This window comes from Lutjanus erythropterus, chromosome 19, assembly GCF_056507025.1.
Source record: "Lutjanus erythropterus isolate fLutEry1 chromosome 19, fLutEry1.hap2, whole genome shotgun sequence".
NCBI classification, from domain to species: domain Eukaryota; kingdom Metazoa; phylum Chordata; class Actinopteri; order Lutjaniformes; family Lutjanidae; genus Lutjanus; species Lutjanus erythropterus.
This window is the reverse complement of record NC_139335.1, coordinates 34,125,001-34,144,997: the sequence shown is the minus strand read 5'-3', so window position 1 is coordinate 34,144,997 and position 19,997 is coordinate 34,125,001. Positions and strand designations below refer to the sequence as shown.

The 19,997-nt window shown below is 41.7% G+C and overlaps 1 protein-coding gene across 1 annotated transcript in view; it reads left to right on the top strand.

Annotated features, from left to right (window-relative positions):
• Positions 1-204: 204 nt before the first annotated feature.
• LOC146310330 (voltage-gated potassium channel KCNC1-like) overlaps positions 205-19,997 on the top strand; it is a 62,050-nt gene continuing 42,257 nt past the window's right edge. Inside the window, exon 1 of the mRNA XM_084744414.1 lies at positions 205-783. Within this exon, the coding sequence (XP_084600540.1) occupies positions 241-783 (543 nt within the window). The 5' untranslated portion in view covers positions 205-240. The remainder of the gene's footprint in view (positions 784-19,997) is intronic.

Genomic DNA, 19,997 nt, shown 5'->3' with positions numbered 1-19,997 from the left:
CACACACACACACACACACACACACACACACACACACACACACACACACACACACAGAGGCAGACTCCTCCTTCCTCTCCTCCTCTCTCCTCCTCCTCTCAGTTGCCCCCGTGCCTCCTTGCCGGGACGGTATAACAGTAGGTACAAACACAGCGGGGACCGGCGGTGAATGGGGACGGCCAGTAGCCGCAGCAGCAGCATCAGTCGGGCGCATCGACCGAAGCATGCTCCAGCGCAACCATGACTTGCTCGGCGTCAGATAGCGAGAAGATCGTGATCAACTGCGGCGGGATCCGACACGAGACCTACCGGAGCACCCTGAAGACGCTGCCGGGGACGCGCTTGTCTTGGCTGACCGAGCCCGACGCCTACAGCAACTTCGACTACGACCCGAAGTCCGACGAGTTCTTCTTCGACCGCCACCCGGCCACCTTCGCCTTCATCCTCAACTACTACCGCACCGGCAAGCTCCACTGCCCCAATGATGTTTGCGGGCCGCTCTTCGAGGAGGAGCTCGCCTTCTGGGGCATCGACGAGACGGACGTGGAGGCGTGCTGCTGGATGAACTACCGGCAGCACCGCGACGCCGAGGAAGCCCTGGACAGCTTCGAGACGCCCGAGCCCGACGCAGCGGAGGATGATCCAGCGCTCACCGGAGGGGCAGACGGAGACCTGAAGCGGCTGTGCATGCAGGAGGACGGCCGCAGGGCGACGTGGTGGGAGGTGTGGCAGCCCAATATGTGGGCGCTGTTCGAGGACCCCTACTCCTCCAAATACGCCCGGGTGAGTGGTCGGACCAGTGTGTATTCTATTCTATTCTATTCTATTCTATTTTCTATTCTATTCTATTCTTCTGGCGGGCATTTGGCAAGCTTTTGGCCATTGCGCATTGCTGCGCGTAAAGTTTGTCTGTCACCTAAACTGCTTTGGAGCAGTGTGAGGATCTACTGTAATGCATTTCAACAAGTAGAGCAAAATACATTAGTTCTATAGCTGCATTACATTCTGATCACCACTCTCCTCTCCTCCTCTGAACTACCGCTCTTCTGTTCTTTCTTTTTAATCTCTCTAATTGACATCATTGTGTGAAGATTTGGTTGTTGCTGATGCCCATTCGTCTGTGCGCATCAGTCTATCCTTCTCTCTTTCTGTCTCTCTCGATAGTGTCTGTACGTGTGCGCCAAATGATCTCTTCTGCAAAACACTCAACATTTTGAACATGATTTAATTAAGAATAGCCCTAATTTGGGATCCAGTTCTCCACCACACTATCAGTCCACATTTGGTGTAAATTGCTCCGCAGTCCAATAATCAACTTAATCACCAAGTAACTGAAAGTGGAAATCCTCCTGCCTCCGTTTAGCTGCTCTCTCTTATTGATAACACAAAACTAAAATCCCAACGGCTCACACTTCAGCCAATAGGCTGCTGGGTTTGTGCACGTTTTTGCGTGTGTAGGTAAGCACACGCACATGAATACATTGCTGTTTGCTCATGTACCTCAGGCAGGAGATGGTGAATGCAACTGTATTTGTCCTTCAGTGTGTGTGTGCCGTGTGTGTGTTTGGGTAGATGATGGAGCAAACACTGCTATTCTTCCATCCATCAAAACTGGTTGATGTCAGTTTGTGTGTTTTTTGTTTGACTTTGCTGGTGAGCACATTCTACATCCAATATCATTCTTGGCCTCTACATATATTATAGCTGGTTTGAATTTGTTGTGATATTCTCTGTGCTAGAGTTGTCATGATACCAGAATTTTAAACTTTGATACAATTCTAGGACAAAAAATACGATAATCAGTACCTCCTTTGATATCAAAGTAAAAAGGAAAAAAGTACACACAAAAGGTACAAAAAATAGGATAAATTCTTTTTAAATAAACAACCTACACAGTGCTGGTACAGAGCAGGTCACTGAACACTGTGAGAATGAACTCATGACTGAACTCAACTGAAGTCTTGAATGAGAACTTAGATCATTTGTTTAACTAGATTCATTACTTTTGAGGAGGGGGCACGATAAACACCAGTGCTGATAAATTATCTGCTGATATTGGCCTATCACAGTATACTGGTCTGTATCAGCAGATATTTGCTAATAAAAATCGTCTCTAATAACGTCTGATTTGACAGATAATGTTACAGCATTTAATTTGAATTCTTTGGCAACATGCTCTGTAAAAGCCAAAGTATGTTTGTCAACTTTTTGATGAAAAACTAACATTTGAAGAGTCAGAACTATTCTTTATTTTTGTTATCATGGTGATGTCAGTTGGATTTGTTTGGTCAGAAGTGTGGAATATTAAATTATCAATCTTGGCTCACTACATCTGAGCTTTTCTTACCCTCAGGTGTGCAGAAACTACAGGTTATATGAACTTCTGTTAAAATTACAAACATGAAATTATCGGTTATCTTCTCGATATCAACCATGAGAAGCTAGGGGTCAGGGGTGGTACGGATAACAAGGGATGGAGACAGACTGATACACTGGGCACTACACTTGGCATCAGGAGTCCATGACTTTCAGATCAAGAGGTCTCCAGTTGTTTCCATCCCTCCTGGACACGAGGCTGCAGTTGTGTATGAACATGGAGGTCGAAGACGGGACGGGACATCAAGGAATGGTGCTAAACTAATGTTAAAACTAGTGATGCTTCTCTGTAGCTCAGCTGATAACAGACATTATCAGAGCTGACCTAAATGGTTCAAATCTTAAAAACATCTGTATGTAGGATACTGTATGGTATGTATGGTAACTGATGTCCAAATCAGTGTTTGAATGCAGCACTTTTTTGTTTTTTTAAAAGAGGAAGAAGATGTTGCATCTACTGCTCTGAAAGACTGGTAAGACTGAAAAAGAATGAGAAATGGAGCCCTTTCATGGCATTTGATTCATCCCAAAACCTGCGTACATAAATTCCAGGCACATGCACGTGATGTGAGTGCACAGAGCAAAGACAGCATTTCTGCACCTATGGAAGCTTTGAATATTTTTGCAAGTAGGCTAATTGTTATGCCCCATACAAGAGACATAGTTAGTAGTCAGCAAACAAAATATACCTCAGAGTCTTGGCTGTATTTTCATGGGTGATGAGAGGCCACATAATTCAGATTAAGACCTTTTAACTAAGACCTGTGGTGTGTGTGTGTGTGTGTGTATTGTTTGTATTTCAGTCTTTGTTATATTGTCTCTCTTTCTCCTTTTTTCTATATTGCTCCATTTCTCTCATCTCAACCCATGAACTCAATTCTTCTCTCTTCTCCCTTCCTCGGTTTTATCCCTTTCCTCACCTCATGTGCTCAGTCCTCCACTTCTCACCTGTGTCTCCCTTTGCCTTCCTCAGCTTAATTGTCTCTAAAAAAATCTATGGTCATTTGAGGAGCCAGAGGCTAATGCTGACCTGGATCATTGTGAGTTGAGGTGTATGTTCTGTGGACTCTGCCATACACACAGAGGCAGTATATTGACCTAGCTGCTCTCTGTGACATAGGATGGAGACACACACACACACACACACACACACACACACACACACACACACATCTTAAGCACCATTTGTCTACAGGGGTCCATAGACCCCTTGCAGCCTCTGCGGGGAGTGTGTGGGAAAAAGCTGACATAATTATCTGGATATCTTCATTTTCTGGTTGGTTGATTTTCTAATTCAAATGTTCGTTTTTACAGCCAGATTGTGTGCGTAACATTCCTCCCTCAAAACTCTGGCATACAACAATTAAACGTGGAAATGGTACTCTCCATGAGAATCCATGTAAAGTTAATTCGTCATCTGCCTAAAGAATTATTTTTCTCTGAAAATACACACAAGCATCTCTGCGAACGTATGTGGAGAAGTCCCTAACCATAACTGTAAAGTAGTTGCCATGGCTTGTCAACATCATTACCTGCTCTGGGATTTTACAGAATTGCCCAATGTCAATATTTTTGTCTAGCAGTAGGTACAGTAGTATCAATACCATTTTTTCCTTCCCAGTACCTGAAACTATATCGGCAAATATGGAGTACCAATCTGATACCAGTGTGTAAAAAAATATATTTATTATTAACATTGTTTAACAACTGTATACTACTTACCCTATATGGATGTGATGTGATTGCTATCCATGTTGTATGACCTGGCTCAGGCTGGAAAAATTAGACATATGGACCATTGTTGGGAAGTAGCAGGGTCCTGTCTTGTGGCTAATAAATTGGTGCATTACCTGGTGTACTCGCTGATACCTGATTGTACTGGAGGCATTTCTGATACTGATATCAGTATCTGAAAAACACTAGCAGTAAGGTTGTCCTGCTCTGAGACATATGACTAAAAAACGCAGCTGATATGCATCTGTAGATGTTCATAGGACACAGCTACACCACGCTCTAGCTGCACTGTAGCTCTGTCCCGGCTCTGAGGTGCACTGTCAAATAGCACACCTTCAGGCAGCCTGTACCCTTAACATTTCTGTTCATCTGGGCAGCTGTGGGTTAGTGGTGGAGTGGGTCACATCTACTAATCTGAAGGTCAGTGGTTTAATCCTCAGCTCCTCCAGTCTGTATGGTGAAGTGTCCTTGGGCAAGATACTGAACCCCAAATTGCAAATGGATGAATGCGGTAAGTAGCTGTGAAACACTTTGAATGGTTGACTAGAAAAGTACAATGTAAAATGCAGTCCATTTACCATTTTTTCATGTACAATCCACACACATGCTGATGTGCAGAGTTTCTATAGTTGGTCTGTGAAGCATATCAGCTCCTCATGAGGGACACAGTACTGAAGAAAGCCTGAGAAGCATTCCTTTCAAACCAAATGATACCAAAGGAAAAAGAGAAAGGGAAGATCATAGTACGTTTGGTGTTTCAAGTGTCAGTCTTCCTTTTTGCAGCTACATCTCGTATTTAGCATTGTTGTTTATGACCAAAATAATTAGCCTTGTGCAGCTTTTTCATGCATAAAACTCGCAAGTCAGAAAATGAAATGGCAGCCAAATAAGCGATCGATGAACCAAGGGTGGGGGGTGACAGTATAAAAAAGATAAATTCAATGCCAGGGTGGTGTCATGGTGGAGGGGTTGGGGGAGCATCGGTATGACAGCTGAGGTGACTTTGAAAGTGTTGCAGTCAATAGTTTCAGTGCCAGCGTGGTGTCATAAAGATAGGTTGGAAGGGGTGGAGGGGGGCTGCTAGCACAGCAGCAGCGCTCTGGTGGGCTGAGGTCAGGCGGTTGGCTCGGTTTTAGCTGATTAGCTCAGAGGAGAACAGCGAGGGCGACGGTGAGGGCGTCTTCTTTGGCGAATGTTTCGCCGAAGAAGACGAAAATGTTGGATGTTGGAAGAAAGCGATGGAAAACGACTGCGTGATTCACTGTTTCACTTCATGCATCTGTCCATTAAGTATATGCAACATTCCTGCAAAGATAGCAGGGTTTTCCATTTCTTCTTCTTTTCCTCTACAGTCTGTGCAGCCCCCCCCCCCTTTTCCTTCTCTCCCCGTCATCCCCACTGACAGCTCGTGCTGCTTTATTACCACGATTTCAGAGCTGAGTGCTGGATTGCTTATTATCGCTATTCAGCCCCTCCAGCCCCCTCCATGTCCTCTCCTCTCCCCCCTCCTCTCCTTCTCTCCAGCTTTCTGCTTGTGCTATAGCGTAACACTGCAGTCCCCGTAGTAGCTGACTGCGCTCCGGTCTGCTGCAGAGAAGGAGGGAGAGAGACACAGAGAGAGGGGAGGGGGTGATAGGAGGTGTTTTTTGGTGAAGGTGGTGGTGAAATGAATTCAGAGTAAGAAGCATAGAGGAAGAAGAAGAAGACGAAAAGGATGGGGGTCACTCTCTGCACCCCCTCGTTTTGGTTCCCGCTGCCCCTCTTTTTTTTTTTTCTCCATTCTGCTGAGCTCAGCAGGCTGGGACGCTCGTATCCATTTATTGATCGGGCAGTACGTCTCAGCTCGCCTCATTCAGGTGGACGTCTCAGCTGAATGGTGCTCCTTTGTAAGCAAAACCTTCCCACACACATTCCTCCTCTCCCTCTCTCCCACTCTATCCTTTCACACATACGATACGATGGCAATTCCCATTCCCTCAAGGAGAGAAACAAATACCAAACAGTGTAACACACACACACACGCACACACCTACACTTACACACACTCACTGCGCCGCCACACTCAGCAATTGTAGCACTGTTAATGTCATTTTGACCTCATTTTTAGAGACTTGGTTGCACATGTGAGTTAATTGGGTTCATCACTATTAGACTGTGATGTCCTGTCGTAGCCGCCATACTGGCAAGCAGAGTAGAGACGGAACTCCGTCCTGTTATTTCAAAGCTCAGAGATGATCTGATACCATTTTGTCCTTTCCCAGTACTGATTCCAGTACCTGAACTTTGCATATCGGCTGATACCAAGTACTGATACAATACAAATTGTGTTTATACAAAATATTATTTTTTAACAGCTGTGTAGTGCTAGCCCTGTATAGATGTTATAAGAATGTTACCATTGATATCTGGCCTGGCTCACGTTCAACAGGAGGCTACTGGGACATTGCTGGGAAGTAACAGGGTCACATTTTGGGGCTAATAGATTACATGATGGATGTTTGGTGCATAGACTCTCATACTCGCAGATACCCGATCCAGCATTTTAGGCATTTCTGATACTGGTATTGGTATTTGAACAACTCTAATTAAGCTACATACAGGTTGGCTAGCTTCATGTGATCTGAGTCTAACTAGTTAGAAAAACCTCCCTCTAAATGAACTGTCAACTGTTAAATTCATTGTCACAATTTCCAGGAGGCCACCAGCTATGCATTCTATCATAGCTGGTGGCCTCCTGGAAATTGTGACAATGAATTTCATGGTAGGCTACATACTTCCAACCAACCAACTGTAACGCCCTCACACCAAGTGTTACCATCAAGAGTAACACTCTTGAAGCCAACAACTAGAAATTGTGAAATAATTAGAACATTAGCTAAGAGTAATTTATGAGCAGTTAAAATAGCTAACTTAATGTGATGAATAAACAGTTGAAATAGCTAACTTAACAGTGGTAATAGTTAGCTAATATTAATGGATAAATGGTTAGTTAGCTAAAAGCAAGGGCTTAATTGTTGAACGCAAAATGTAATCTATAAACAAAACTTATCATGACGTAGTTGTTGAAATACTGAACTACAAGTGATGTAAAAGCTAGTAAAGATTGAATGGTTGTATTGCTAAGCTAGGCTAACCATTTCATAACCAAAGATTGATATCCGTACTGTTGGCTCAGGAGAAATTTGGAGTCTTTCCAACACTTAGTCAGAAACACTCTGAGGTTCTTGCTGGAACCTCAAAAGACTAAAAAGATAAACACTGAGTTGCCTCTAGAAATCAATTGAATTCAGCTGCAGAGAGCTTCTTCTTATATACCCCGTGGCTTTGGCTGTACCACCGCCTTCTCTTCTAAAAGAACATCCCACCTAGCATGAAAACAAGAGTGTCACATTGGAATACACCTGAGGGTAGGCAAATTTAAAGGTTTCATGTTTTAAATGTGTGTAGCTTTACACACTTCTATAAGAATCTGGATGCCTCTAGCCTTTGTTTTAGCAGAAGTTAATATTTGGTTGATTACAGCATCTTCCTCTGGGCTAGGGTCCAGGAGATTTTTGGTGGAAACTTATAGGATTTCTACCGTGTCTGACACTATTGTTTCTGCTGCCCCTTGTGGTGTGTTTTTTAAAAACCCACATAGTGCTTTAATACAGACAAGTTAAGCATGGAGAACACAATATAACATAAGATGTGAACAGACTTATTTATCACACAGCATCATCATTTCACCACGACAATATTTTCATCTCAATCTCGGGGGTGAGGGGGGGGGGTCCTAGCAAAGCAAGATCTATCACCCAGAATGCTGAACTATTGCTTTAAGAGCGAAGGTGAGACAGATGGTCAGTGGGTGGAAACTGGCCCTTATTAACTGGTTCACCCAAAAACAAAGACTTAGCCAGTGTTATTTATGGAGCAGGTACATTGATTCTGACCTTCAGTATGGAGCACGTTAGAGCATGTTAGATGGTATGGTGATCACCATCAGATCTCAATACCTCTGCAGCAAAACAGTGACAACCAGATGATGATATTTAATCAAATACACTGTTGTGAAAACATGCTGTTTTCAAAATCGTCCTGTCTTCTTCTCTCTTGACATTTTTTGATGTCGTTCCTCCTGATTTTCAAAACCTTTAGCACAGCTCTCTCCCCTCCCTCTCTAGTGGTTTTGTTGCACTAGGCAGTATATCCACCAGGGTCCCCCTTCCCCCTCTGTGCTTTTCAGGATAATGCTGCGACAGAGCTTTCTTTCTCTGTGTGTCGCCCATGGCAGGAGGGAGAGACTGCACGAGGGAGAAGTGTGAATGTAAGAGGAGAGGGTGCAGGGAGAGAAAGAGGGACACCATACTATATTTGATGACATGTCAAGAAATAAAGCGTTTAACCTCTGAGTCATCTCCACTGTCCTCTCCCCTGGCAGGGGTCAATAACACTGTCAATGAACACACACACAAATGCACGAACATACAGGCTAGATGCAGAGACACACACTTACACAAAAGAGCTAATTGAGCATAGAGAATTGCATGTGCAGTAAGCCTCTAGCCCTGTCCTGCCTAATACACTCACACATGCAGCAGATTACTGCAGAATGATCTGCTGTGACGTGCTGTGCAGTGTGTGTGTGTGTGTGTGTGTGTGTGTGTGTGTGTGTGTGTGTGTGAGAGAGAGAGAGAGAGAGAGGGAGAGAGGTGAGAGAAATGCAGCTGATCTCCTTCAACCTAACTGGCTGGCTTTGACAACTTCCCTCCCCTAAGTGCCTAAGTTAACACTCTAAAGAGCAGGTAGGGCTTAAAGAGAACCATCAGCAACAGCTGAGACAGCAACAAGAAAGAGTCCTAAAACCAATTCCCAAATGCTCCCAGTATCTTCAAACAGCTCCAACATGTGCAAGTTAAATTCTTTTTTAATATTTTTAACAAATCCAACAATGTATTTTGTCTGCTACACTCAGCAAGACCTTGGTTCTCACTCAAGACAATTTTTTTAAGTGTGCCAAATATTAGGGATACATAATATGGATTTTTTTTCAGCTGATACAGATAACCACTAATTTCCTGCTTCTCTTGGCCAATACCAATAAGGTAACCAATAATCTCACATTCTTGCATTTTATGCACACCTGACGATAAGAAAGGTTATGATGAAGTGAGTAAAGATAGATCTTCAAATATTCATTTGGTGTTTTTAGTAAAATACATTTTAAAAGTTTGGCTTTTATAGAACATTTGCTTAGAATTCGAATTTAATGTTTTGTTAAATCAGATATTGGATGTTATAAGGTAAGATATTCCTTATTAGTCCCACAACAGGGAAATTTGTAGTGTTACAGCAGCAAAAGTGGATATCAAAATAGAAAGAGCATCAATAAAAAACAATAAATAATGAGTAAATAAACAGCGAGACATAAAATATAGCAATATAAATAAGAGGAAATATTAAAAATAGGCATATAAACAATAAGAAATATAAAATAGGAACAATATAAAGATGATGAAATATAAAAAATAGGAGCAACATAAACAAGAGAGAATATAAACAGAAACATTGATTGCAATAAAAAATAAACAAAAGGTCTCCCGGGAGACCATAAAATACAACTTACGACGCACGTAGTGCTACGAAGGCTCTGGGAAACAGGGCCCTGAACAGTTGAGTGTCCATCATTGCACATAGGAAGTAATAAGTAATATTGCACCATCAAAGTGATAGCGATAGTGAGGTATTGATATCTCACAGTTGAGATTTCACTGGTGAAATGTTGATATTGCTCAGAGTGGAGTGAAATTATACCAGGGTGAGTAATGACTTTAAAGGATATTTACCAGCTAATATACAGTGATACCAATATGGCTGGATAGGCCAATACCGGCCAGTAATCTATTGGCCCTGATATTTATTATTCCTACCATATATAAAGTTTCATTTTTACAATAAAAAAGAATGTTTTTCAAACAAGAGGGAAAATGAATGTGTTCAAATGAATGCTCTTTCCGTGTTGTGACTGTAAGAAAGCAATTTCAGATGAATTGTTGGTTGAGTGATGGTAAAACGAAGTATGACATGGACTGGCAGATTGGTGTGGCATCAGATGTAATGTGGGCAATGTACCGGACCACCAAAAGGCAAAGCTCTTGATTTACTAGTCATTGTACGTTCCAGGCCTCACCCCTGGGTTCATTAGCTTTGGGTAGTAATGAAAGAATGAGATGGTGAATACAAGTGGTCGAAGTGAATTTCTTCTGTAGGCTGGCTGGGCTCAGCCTTACTGACAGGGTGAGGAGCTTGGACATCCAGAGGGAGCTTGGATTAGAGCCGCTGCTCCTCTGCATCAAAGGGAGCCAGCTGAGATGGTTGGGGCATCTGATCAGGATCCCTCCTGGATACCTTACTTTGGAGGTTTTTCAGACACTCCAACTGGGAGGAGAATCTAGGGTAGACCCAGAACTTGCTTATTACATATCATCTGGCCTGGGAAAACACTGGGATCCCCCTGGTGGAGTTGCAAGGTGTTGCTGGGGAGAAGGACATCTGGAATACCCTGCTTAGTCTGCTGCCACAGGGACTTAACTTGGAGAAATGGAGGAAAATTGAAGTAGATTTCGGTTGAGATTGTGCTATCATTAAAGAGGCATGATTTCAGCGATGCCATCACCAGAACACAGCTAAAATCTGGACAATTCCACAAAACCTGCAATAACATCAATGTCTAGGATATTAGAACTCTTTATCTGTGAATGGGCTGGGGTTTGGTTTAGGTTAGGTAAAGATCATGGTTATGGCAAACCAACTGTGGTTGCAATTTTGTTAAGGTTTGGCAGCTGAACAACTTTGTCTAGCATGAAGCTAAGCATTGGAGTGAGGGTGTGAAAATCAGATGAGCTCTTCCCCCATCTACCTTCCCAGCCTCCACACCTTTACTTTCCATTTTGCTACATTAAGGGCACATCCTGCATTGGTGCTGAATGCTGGAATTGTATGCAATTCTTGACAACAACTTGTCCAGTAAATTTCTGGAAAACTGTGGGCCAGATAGTTGATGCTTTATTCTTATATTCAGCTTCGGTGCTTGTTTTGCAATCACTCACTTCTTTTGAAACCTTAAAAACAACATATGGTGTTGACCTCTGTTAACGTTTTCTGATCTGCCAATTATTTAGTTAGTTGAGGCATTTAATTTGACTTTGTTACTAAAGATATTTGGTTAAGATTAGGAGAAGACTATGGCCATGGCTAAAATATGACAGGATGCAAACAGCCACTCACCACAACCTCCTCTTTACAGTATAACATTACACAGACTCATAGAGCAAGAAAGCAACAGTCATTTTTGGACTTTCTTGAATCTTCAAATATTTTGTCTCCTTGTCCAGCATCTATCTTTCAGGTTTAAAAAAGACTGAAATGTTATCAACCAGGAATCTCCTGCATGTCACTTTGTTGTGTTTCTATAGAGGGAAATCAGAGGAAAGTGCACTGTGTGCTAAGCTGTCTCCTTGTAGCACCATATGCTCTGCTTAAGGTCCCTGTTAGCAAATAACAACAACTCTGAGCTACACATCAGCCACATACACATGTCTGGACACATATACACTCATACACAGTTCCATTTGTCATGGCTGAGCAGGTGCTTAATGCTCTCCAGCAGATTGGACCTGCCTTCAACAACAGCAGCCCCAAACATTAGCTCTGTTACATCCTGTCCAGAGGAGCTGAAATTAAACCTCCTGTTCACATTTTAACACAGGACAGTTATTGGCTCATACAACTATGAACACTCATATATCAGCTGGTATGTTAAATAAAAGGTGGGAAATGTCATAGTTCCAAAGGGTTAGGTTAGTGTTGGGTTATGGGTTACAGCAGAGCAGAATACATACAACAAAAGCAGAACAAAAGAATGATAGAATTCAATGCAATCAAGTCAAAATTATGCCATAAGGCCTCATTGTGCTTCAAACCAAGTAGTGTGTAGATGCATTGCACCATGTCCATGCTAGTGTTCCTACCTTTTTGAACAGCTACACACGCCTGCTGTCAAAGCCTCATCACTCAGACAGTCTGTCCTTGAAGTATTCATGGTGTTGAGCACACACAATGTTGAGCACACACAAAAAGTGACAGAAGTAGATGAGTGAAGAATGATTAAAGAGTGCTGGAGAGAAGTTAACACCCTCCCTACTTTCACACCTGGCCAGTCTTATAGATGGCCAAGGAGACTGGTTTTGCTTCTTCTTCTTTGAAGTTTATTGCTAGTTGGAAAACAACAGGCTTTTGTTTCTACTTCCTCTACTCTTGCTTCTCACAGCCATAAGTAACATAACCTATTCCACCAACTTTTTGCCATACTAGCTACATGACTCTACAGATGGTTCTATTGGTGTGTTGCTCCACCACTTTGGACTGAATTGACTCTCCAGTTGTTGGATGGATTGCCCTAAAGTTTGACACAGACACTCATGTTTCCTTTACTTTGGTGATCCTTTCTTGTTCTCTATACCGCCATCATCAGACCAAAATTTTATCTGTCCAATAGTTTAGTTAATGGCCATGAACCTGTATTGGCTCACTAATGTCCTTCCCATCAGTCTCAGCTCTACTTTTAGTTAATACATGATATTACTCTAAGATGTGAGAGTTAGGGATCAAAACTACTTGGTTAGGTTTTGGAAAAGTAGAAAATTAAGTCCGCACACAAGAAACTGTGTTTAGTGTTATACATGGTGATACTATTTAACATGCTATAAAGAGCAGTTTCTGGTGTGCAGACTTAATTTTATACTTTTGTATCTGCATTTTTGTCTAGCACCTAGTACTTTTGGATGTGTGTGCTGGTTTTTGATCCTTTAGGTTTTGGAAAAGATTGTGGTTCAATAACTACTAATAACTACCTTTTGGCAGCTATGGCTCACGAGGTAGAGTGCATCATCCCCTAATCGGAGGATTGGGTGTTCGATCTCAGGCTCCTCCAGTCCACTGATGTGCTTGGGCAAGATACAGAACCCCAAATTGCCCCTGATGGCTGTACCATTGGTGTGTGAATTTGTTAGAGACTGGGTGAATGTGACATGTGGGTGTAAAACTCTTTGAGTGGTCGATAGACTTGAAAAGTACAATATAAATGCAAGTCCATTTACCTTTTTAAACAGTCAACATTGACTATTGGTCTTGCACAGGAAACGAACCCCAGTCTCCTGTGTGAAAGCCCTGTGTTTGATCCATTTATCCACCCCTTTCCAGACATTGTTGTTCTTTATACTACATTCATTCCTATCACTTAGATTAAATTTCATGAATTGCCTTGATATTAGGCTGTGCTTACCATCAGCATTTTAACATGTTCATTGTGAATGTACATTCATACAAAACAGCACAAGTGCACTCAAAATATATGTGTGCATGAGGGATTCCCCAGAATGTAACCTAATTGCACCATAGAGAGACTGAAGACAACTTAGTGAGCCTCTTTGGTGAACATGGAATATTTTAGTGTTCATGTCATAAGGACAAGTAAAGAAAATGTGGTTCCTGAGATTGTGACAGCATCTTGATAATATCAATGCATTTGGAAATTCTTTAAAATACCTACTAGGTATAGTTTGATCTGTGTGGTGTTTGGTGGGTGTCAGAGGATCCTGATTGTTAGACTGCTCACAGTGCACGAATCCTGTAAGTGTGCTGAGCCACTGCTGAGAGAGCTGATGCAGGGTGTAGGTTTCAGCTAACAGAGCTGTCCTATGAAAAATGAAAAGCTTTACATGTGCTGTTTGTTCCCCTGGGGTACTCTCCAGCGCTGAAGTGGCTAATGTGGGTCGCTGGCACCAAGTAGTGACATGAAAATAGATGCATTGCTGGAGGTGAAGAAGTGCTGAATCAACTTCAGGACACAATTTTAATTTGGGAGTGCTTGTTTGTCTGGCAATTGTTTGTTGGCACTTTCAGATGGTGAGGCAGCTGCTGAAGCAGAAGTTGTCCAGCACTGAAGCGCTGAAATAGTGTACAGATGGCAATTTCACTTCAGCTTTGAGATCCTCTTGGAAATTAAATGCAGCCAGTTGAAAGTAGCAGGGTGAAATGTTCCAGCACCGTCATCATCCCACCTAACTGACTCAAGTGACATCACTGTGATGATGGAGCTTGCCTTGCCCAAGACTGGATCACCCCAGACCCCCAGGGACCCCAAAGGCCCCAGTTTCACTGTTTTGTAATTACTTTGTCATAATAATAATAATAATAATAAATTTCGGTGACACTTAACATGAGAACAGCATAGTGTTAACAACTCAAACGAATGCTCAAAAATAATTTGTCTCTTGCCATTGACTACCATACATATTTTTTTTGAAGTTAGGTCCCATGGTGGTCCACTGGAAGGGGCATGACTTCTCTTTTTCTCTCTCACACTGTCTGCATGATTAATATGGAATGAGTTCAAACTGTGACTTCCAATGTTCTTCCACACTTTTTGTCTCTTGCAGACAGGTATGGTGTCATCAGTGTAAGAGGAGAGAACTCTAGCTTGCTGTCTTAAACTTCTCAAACCAAATCAAGTTTAACAAGTGGATAACTTGTGATACACTGAGAGCAACATGGAATAAGAAAGCAGTGTGGTTAACCTCTGCTCTGCTGAACCACAGCTGTCCTGTGACAGCTAGAAAGCTCTAATCCAAAAATTCACATCAATGCACATGTGCACCTCACATCAAGCTGTGCTCATGTATCAACACACACACCACACACACACACACACACACACACACACACACACACACACACACACACACACACACACACATATATACAGTGTGTGGTCAGCATGACTTTATTTATTCATGACAAACATGACATTTGAAGAGCTATCTCAGGGGAGGTATTGACCTGAGGAAGCCTTTCATAGACATTTGACCAAACCAACAGTATCACTTTAACACTCGCTACAAAGCCTCTGGCCATACACATCACATCATAGAATTACAAAGAGCATGACCCCCAGTCATGCTATTAACACCAACATAAAACCATTTCTTCTTGTTAATGATAAATGATGGATTGACTCAGAGCCAGCTGACATTTCTGGATAGATTCAGGAAACTAATTTCTGTTTTGTATTTTTTAATATTTAGATACAAACAGAGTAGTTCACATATTCTTTTTGTGTGCCATGAGAAGCTGTGTAAGCTGACTTTAATTGGAGTAATCTTAGGATTTTCCAAACAATTGCTCCTTAGGGGGATTGGGAGAAGCAGAAGTGCCACTGCCAGGGAGCAGACCAAAAATTAAGTCTTTCACACTAGCTACAACCTCGAATGCACCAAACAGAGATGTAGCTACCCACGGCCTCTCTCTGAGTCTTCCTCCTCAAGTAGCCAAAAACCCATTAGAGGATCCCTTTCTCCCTCCAATCCCTCCCCCTCTACTCCTTTCTTCCCCTCTAAATATAGATTTCTTTCACTCTGTCATTTCAGCACACACACCTCGTCCCCCTCCGGTGGGGGTGGAGGTGTTACAGCGCCTCTGCATGCTCATAGAGACGAGCCCCTGGTGTAGTCTCACACACACAAACACACAACTTGCCTCTTTGCATGAGGAGGAACACCCTGCGGCAGTGTTCACGGTGGCACTCTGCGGGGGGCGCTGTTGCAAACAGCAGGCATACAGGAGCTGTCAGCACCGCAGGGCTTTCAGAGCCACTTCAAAGAAAAATATGTTGCTTTTTAGGGAATAGATATAATGAATTAATTTCAAAACACGATATTCATGACTTCAAAAATAATCATTTTTAGCACAAAAATATAAGACCAAAACTTAACCAAAGTGCAGTCTACAACACTGTCACTAAAATACTGTCTGTAACACTATAGATTTACAGGACCAGTGTTTAGGACTTAATGGCATATAACGGTTGAGGTAGTAGATTTCAACCAACTGAATATTCTTGCCTCACCTTCCCCTTCCAAGTGTGGAGGAGAACATATTGTCAAACTTGATAACCATCCCAGTTTTCCCAGAAGACTCTTGTTCTTCTCTACCCTTTCCCTATTTTCTCCCATGATCATAATTCTCCTATATTTCTTTAGATTTGTATTGCTGCCTGTTTCTGGATATTGTCCAAAATTAGAATTAAATTAAAAGTAAACATAAAATTACAGGAAACAAGGTCTCTGAAACATTTTTGTTTTAAAATCCTTCCTGTTTTTGAAGTTTCAAGGTTGGCAAGTGGCATATGGTTGCTGGGAACCTCATCAAAGGCCCAATCTGGAGCCAGTGTTTGGTTTGTCCACTCTGGACTACTGTAGAAACATGGCAGCCTCAGAAGTGAAAACTGAGTGAAATATTCAAGCCCAAAATCTTTATCTTTGGAAGCTTTGGGATATGTCCTTGAATCCAAAATGAACTTTTATGAGTTTGAGCAATGTTAAGCTGCACAAAATGTGTTTGTAGTGACTGCACACTGGCAGGTCAGTGATATTGAGGTTGAAAACAGCTACATTTCAATCACACGATCAGGTTCATGTCAAATGTTAGTCCACACTAAAATAAGACAGTGTGAACATGGTAAACGCTGTTCCTGCCAAACAAGTGTAAGAACAGTCATTGTGGGCATGTTAACATTCTAACGTTAGTATGAAGTTCAAAGCATTGCTGTGCCTAAGTACAGCCTCACAAAGCTGCAAGCATGGCTACAAATCCAAATATAAGAAGAAGAAATTAGCTGTACTACAGAGGGCTAACTTCCCCCACTATAGAGAGGTCTGTTGAATGCAGCCTGGAGGGGAATCCACTGGCACTTGATCAATTTGGTCTCAGAGACACAATGACTATTTGGTTGGTGATCTTTACACCCAGAACATAACCTTTGTAAACAGATCTCCTGTTTGTTAATGAGATCAGCCCACAGTGGGACTGAACTCTGTTCAAAAGGCACTGACTATTCCTTGGCCAGTCACAGTGACTTCCTGGAGTCTTGATGTCACTGTAACTGCATGGTGATGACCACAAAGATAATATGGGATTTTTACACATTTTCATGTTTGAACAAATTAGATATTACATATTCATTGGTGAGCTTTGAGAAATGCTGATAGGTGGATTTTCTTACCTTTGGACAGAGCTGGCTAGCTGTTTAACACAAAGACTGGAAATGGGAACCCCAATTCCAGTCTTTGTGCTAAGCTAAGCTAACTGGCTACTGGCTGGAGCCTCATACTGAACAGACACACATGGACAGTGGTATCAGTCTCCTCATCTCACTCTTGACAACATGTTGAGTAAGTGTATTTAACAAAATTTTGAACTATCCATTTAATACTAGTTCATGCAGTGGAACCCAAACATAAAGAAAGCTCTCGAGGACAAGAAGAAGAATGAGTAACCTGTTTTTACTTAGAAACATACTGTGATTTTTGAATACAGCTGTATTGTTATTTTATTTAAATGTGTAGATTAGTACAGATGCAGAGAACAGTTATACATGCAGTTATGTTTTTAATGTCATTATCTTGAGATCACAGGTAAATTATTTTGCTATCTGAAGATAACAGAGCTTGTTTTTGTGATAATGGGTTAATTTAACTCATTATCTCATGAACGGATAGAGGCATTCTGACAACTGAAGCAACTGATGTAAGCTGAAAAAAATGCATCAGACTGTACTTCAGTCAAGATCCAACACAGAAATGGAGTGCAGAGCACACTTCAGTGACTGTTTTCTCATGATACACAATAATGTCTCAATAAAACGACCTTTTGTTTTCTTCATTGTCTTTGGTATCTTAAAATAACTAAATAAGTAACCCATTATCACAGGAAAACTAACTTTGCTTGTTTGAGATGACAAAGTAATTAGCCCGCTATCATGAGAAAATGAACCTTGCTATCTAGATATAACAAAATAAATAATCTCTTATCATGAGAAAACATGTTTTTCAAAATAATTAATCTGTTATCATGAGAAAAGAGCTTTGTTATCATGAGATAAGAAAATAATTAACCCATTATCACACGAATATGAGCCTTTCTATGTAGAGATAACAAAATAAATGATCTCTTATTATAAGAATCTTTGCTGCCTCGAGATAATAAAATTGTTAAGCCATTATCATATGAAAATGAGTGAGTTAATGAAATAATTGATCTGTTATAATGCAAAAGGGCTTTGTTGTCTTGAGATAACAAAATTATTAACCTGTTACAACAAGAAAACAAGCTTTGCCATCTCGATAACAAAATGATAAACCCATCTCGAGATTATGACATTAAAGAAATGATTGCAAGTATGGCTGTCCTTGGCTCAATGAGATGTCAAATAATAAAAGTAAGACATGTCATGGAGGAGCTGAATAATTATATGTTGATCATTTAATCACTGGACACCGCAGTGGACACAGACACATACATTGGATTTAAGACTGCAATTTCCTTGGTATGTCTTGCGTCCTCATCTTTAAATCACAAACTGGCTCTCATAAAAAAGAAGAACAGAAGACATAAAGCTGTGGGGGAGAGTGAGGAAATGAGGGCAAGACAGACGGAAGGTCCATTTTAGCCCATTTTACCTCCTGTCTTTTACCAGTACTGCAGAGTCAGCTGTTTCTCTCTCTTGCTCCTGTACACACACAAACACACACACACACACACACACACACACACACACACACACACACACACACACACACACACACACACACACACCATAAACCTCTCCGTCAGTCTTAATGCTCTGCATCGATAACACAATGATTTCCGTAAAGCCTTCCTGTATGTTTGCTGTGTTTGAACACAGACTTGAGTCTCTCATGCCACACTGTTGATTGATTGTTTGTGTGTGTGTTTGTGTGTGTGTTTGTGTGTACACATATCTGCATACTGCAGGACAAGCTGTAAGTGAAGAAAAGGAGTGACAACAGTGTAATGCTGCAGCGCAGTGCTCAGAAAATGACATAAAGATATGGAGGAGAGGAAGAGGGAAGGATCAGTAGACATTATGAAGAGGAGTAGGAGAGAGAGGGAGGTAAAGGAGGGATTATTTCATGAGAAATGAAGAAGGGAAGAGAAGCAGCAACTGGGAATTCTGTGGGGAAGGAGAGATGAAGGGATCGCTCCTCTTTCCATCTCTGTTTTTCTCCACTTCGATCCTCTCTTCCCCTCAGCTTTCTCTCTTCATATCCTGTAATGTTCCATTCTGCCCTCTATAAATTCATCTGCTTTAATGTTTCCACTTCAGTATTATGCTGCGAAATGTCTGCAGGTGTGTGTGTGTGTGTAGGCGGGGGAGTGTGTGCACGTGTGAGTTATTTGATGATGGAGATGAAATAGGTTGCTGACCGCTGCTTTGCAAACACACGCATAATCAGATTGTGCTCAGCTGCTCTGTGAATGCACAGTGTACGTGTGTGTGTGTTTGACAGTTCAGTGTGGACAGCAGCAGTTCCAAGTTTGAAATAGGTGCAGTTAAATTTAGGTTATTAAAACAAGATTAAGAGTCTACAGTCATACTAGCAGCCATGAGAGTGTATACTTAGATGCAGCAGTGCTTTGAGCTAAATGCTAAAGTCAGCTTGCTAACATTCTTGCACTAAAGACAATGTACAGCTGAGGCTGATGGGAATAGGGATCGGAATTGATAAGTTTTACTTGATAGCAGTGCCATTATCGATTTTGCTTATTGATCTGATTCTTCATTTATTCCCATACTGACTCCTGACCAGTTTTAACTGAGTCATATATAGTCTATAGCCTGAGAGCTAGCTGTAGCAACAGCTGTAGCTGCTCGATTGGGAACAGAAGTGGTACAAAGATTCAACAGAGATACTTGTGTAAAAAAAGACATTGGTAAAAGTAGAAATACGGACTGAACTTCTTTACAAAGTGAAAAAGTACAGGCT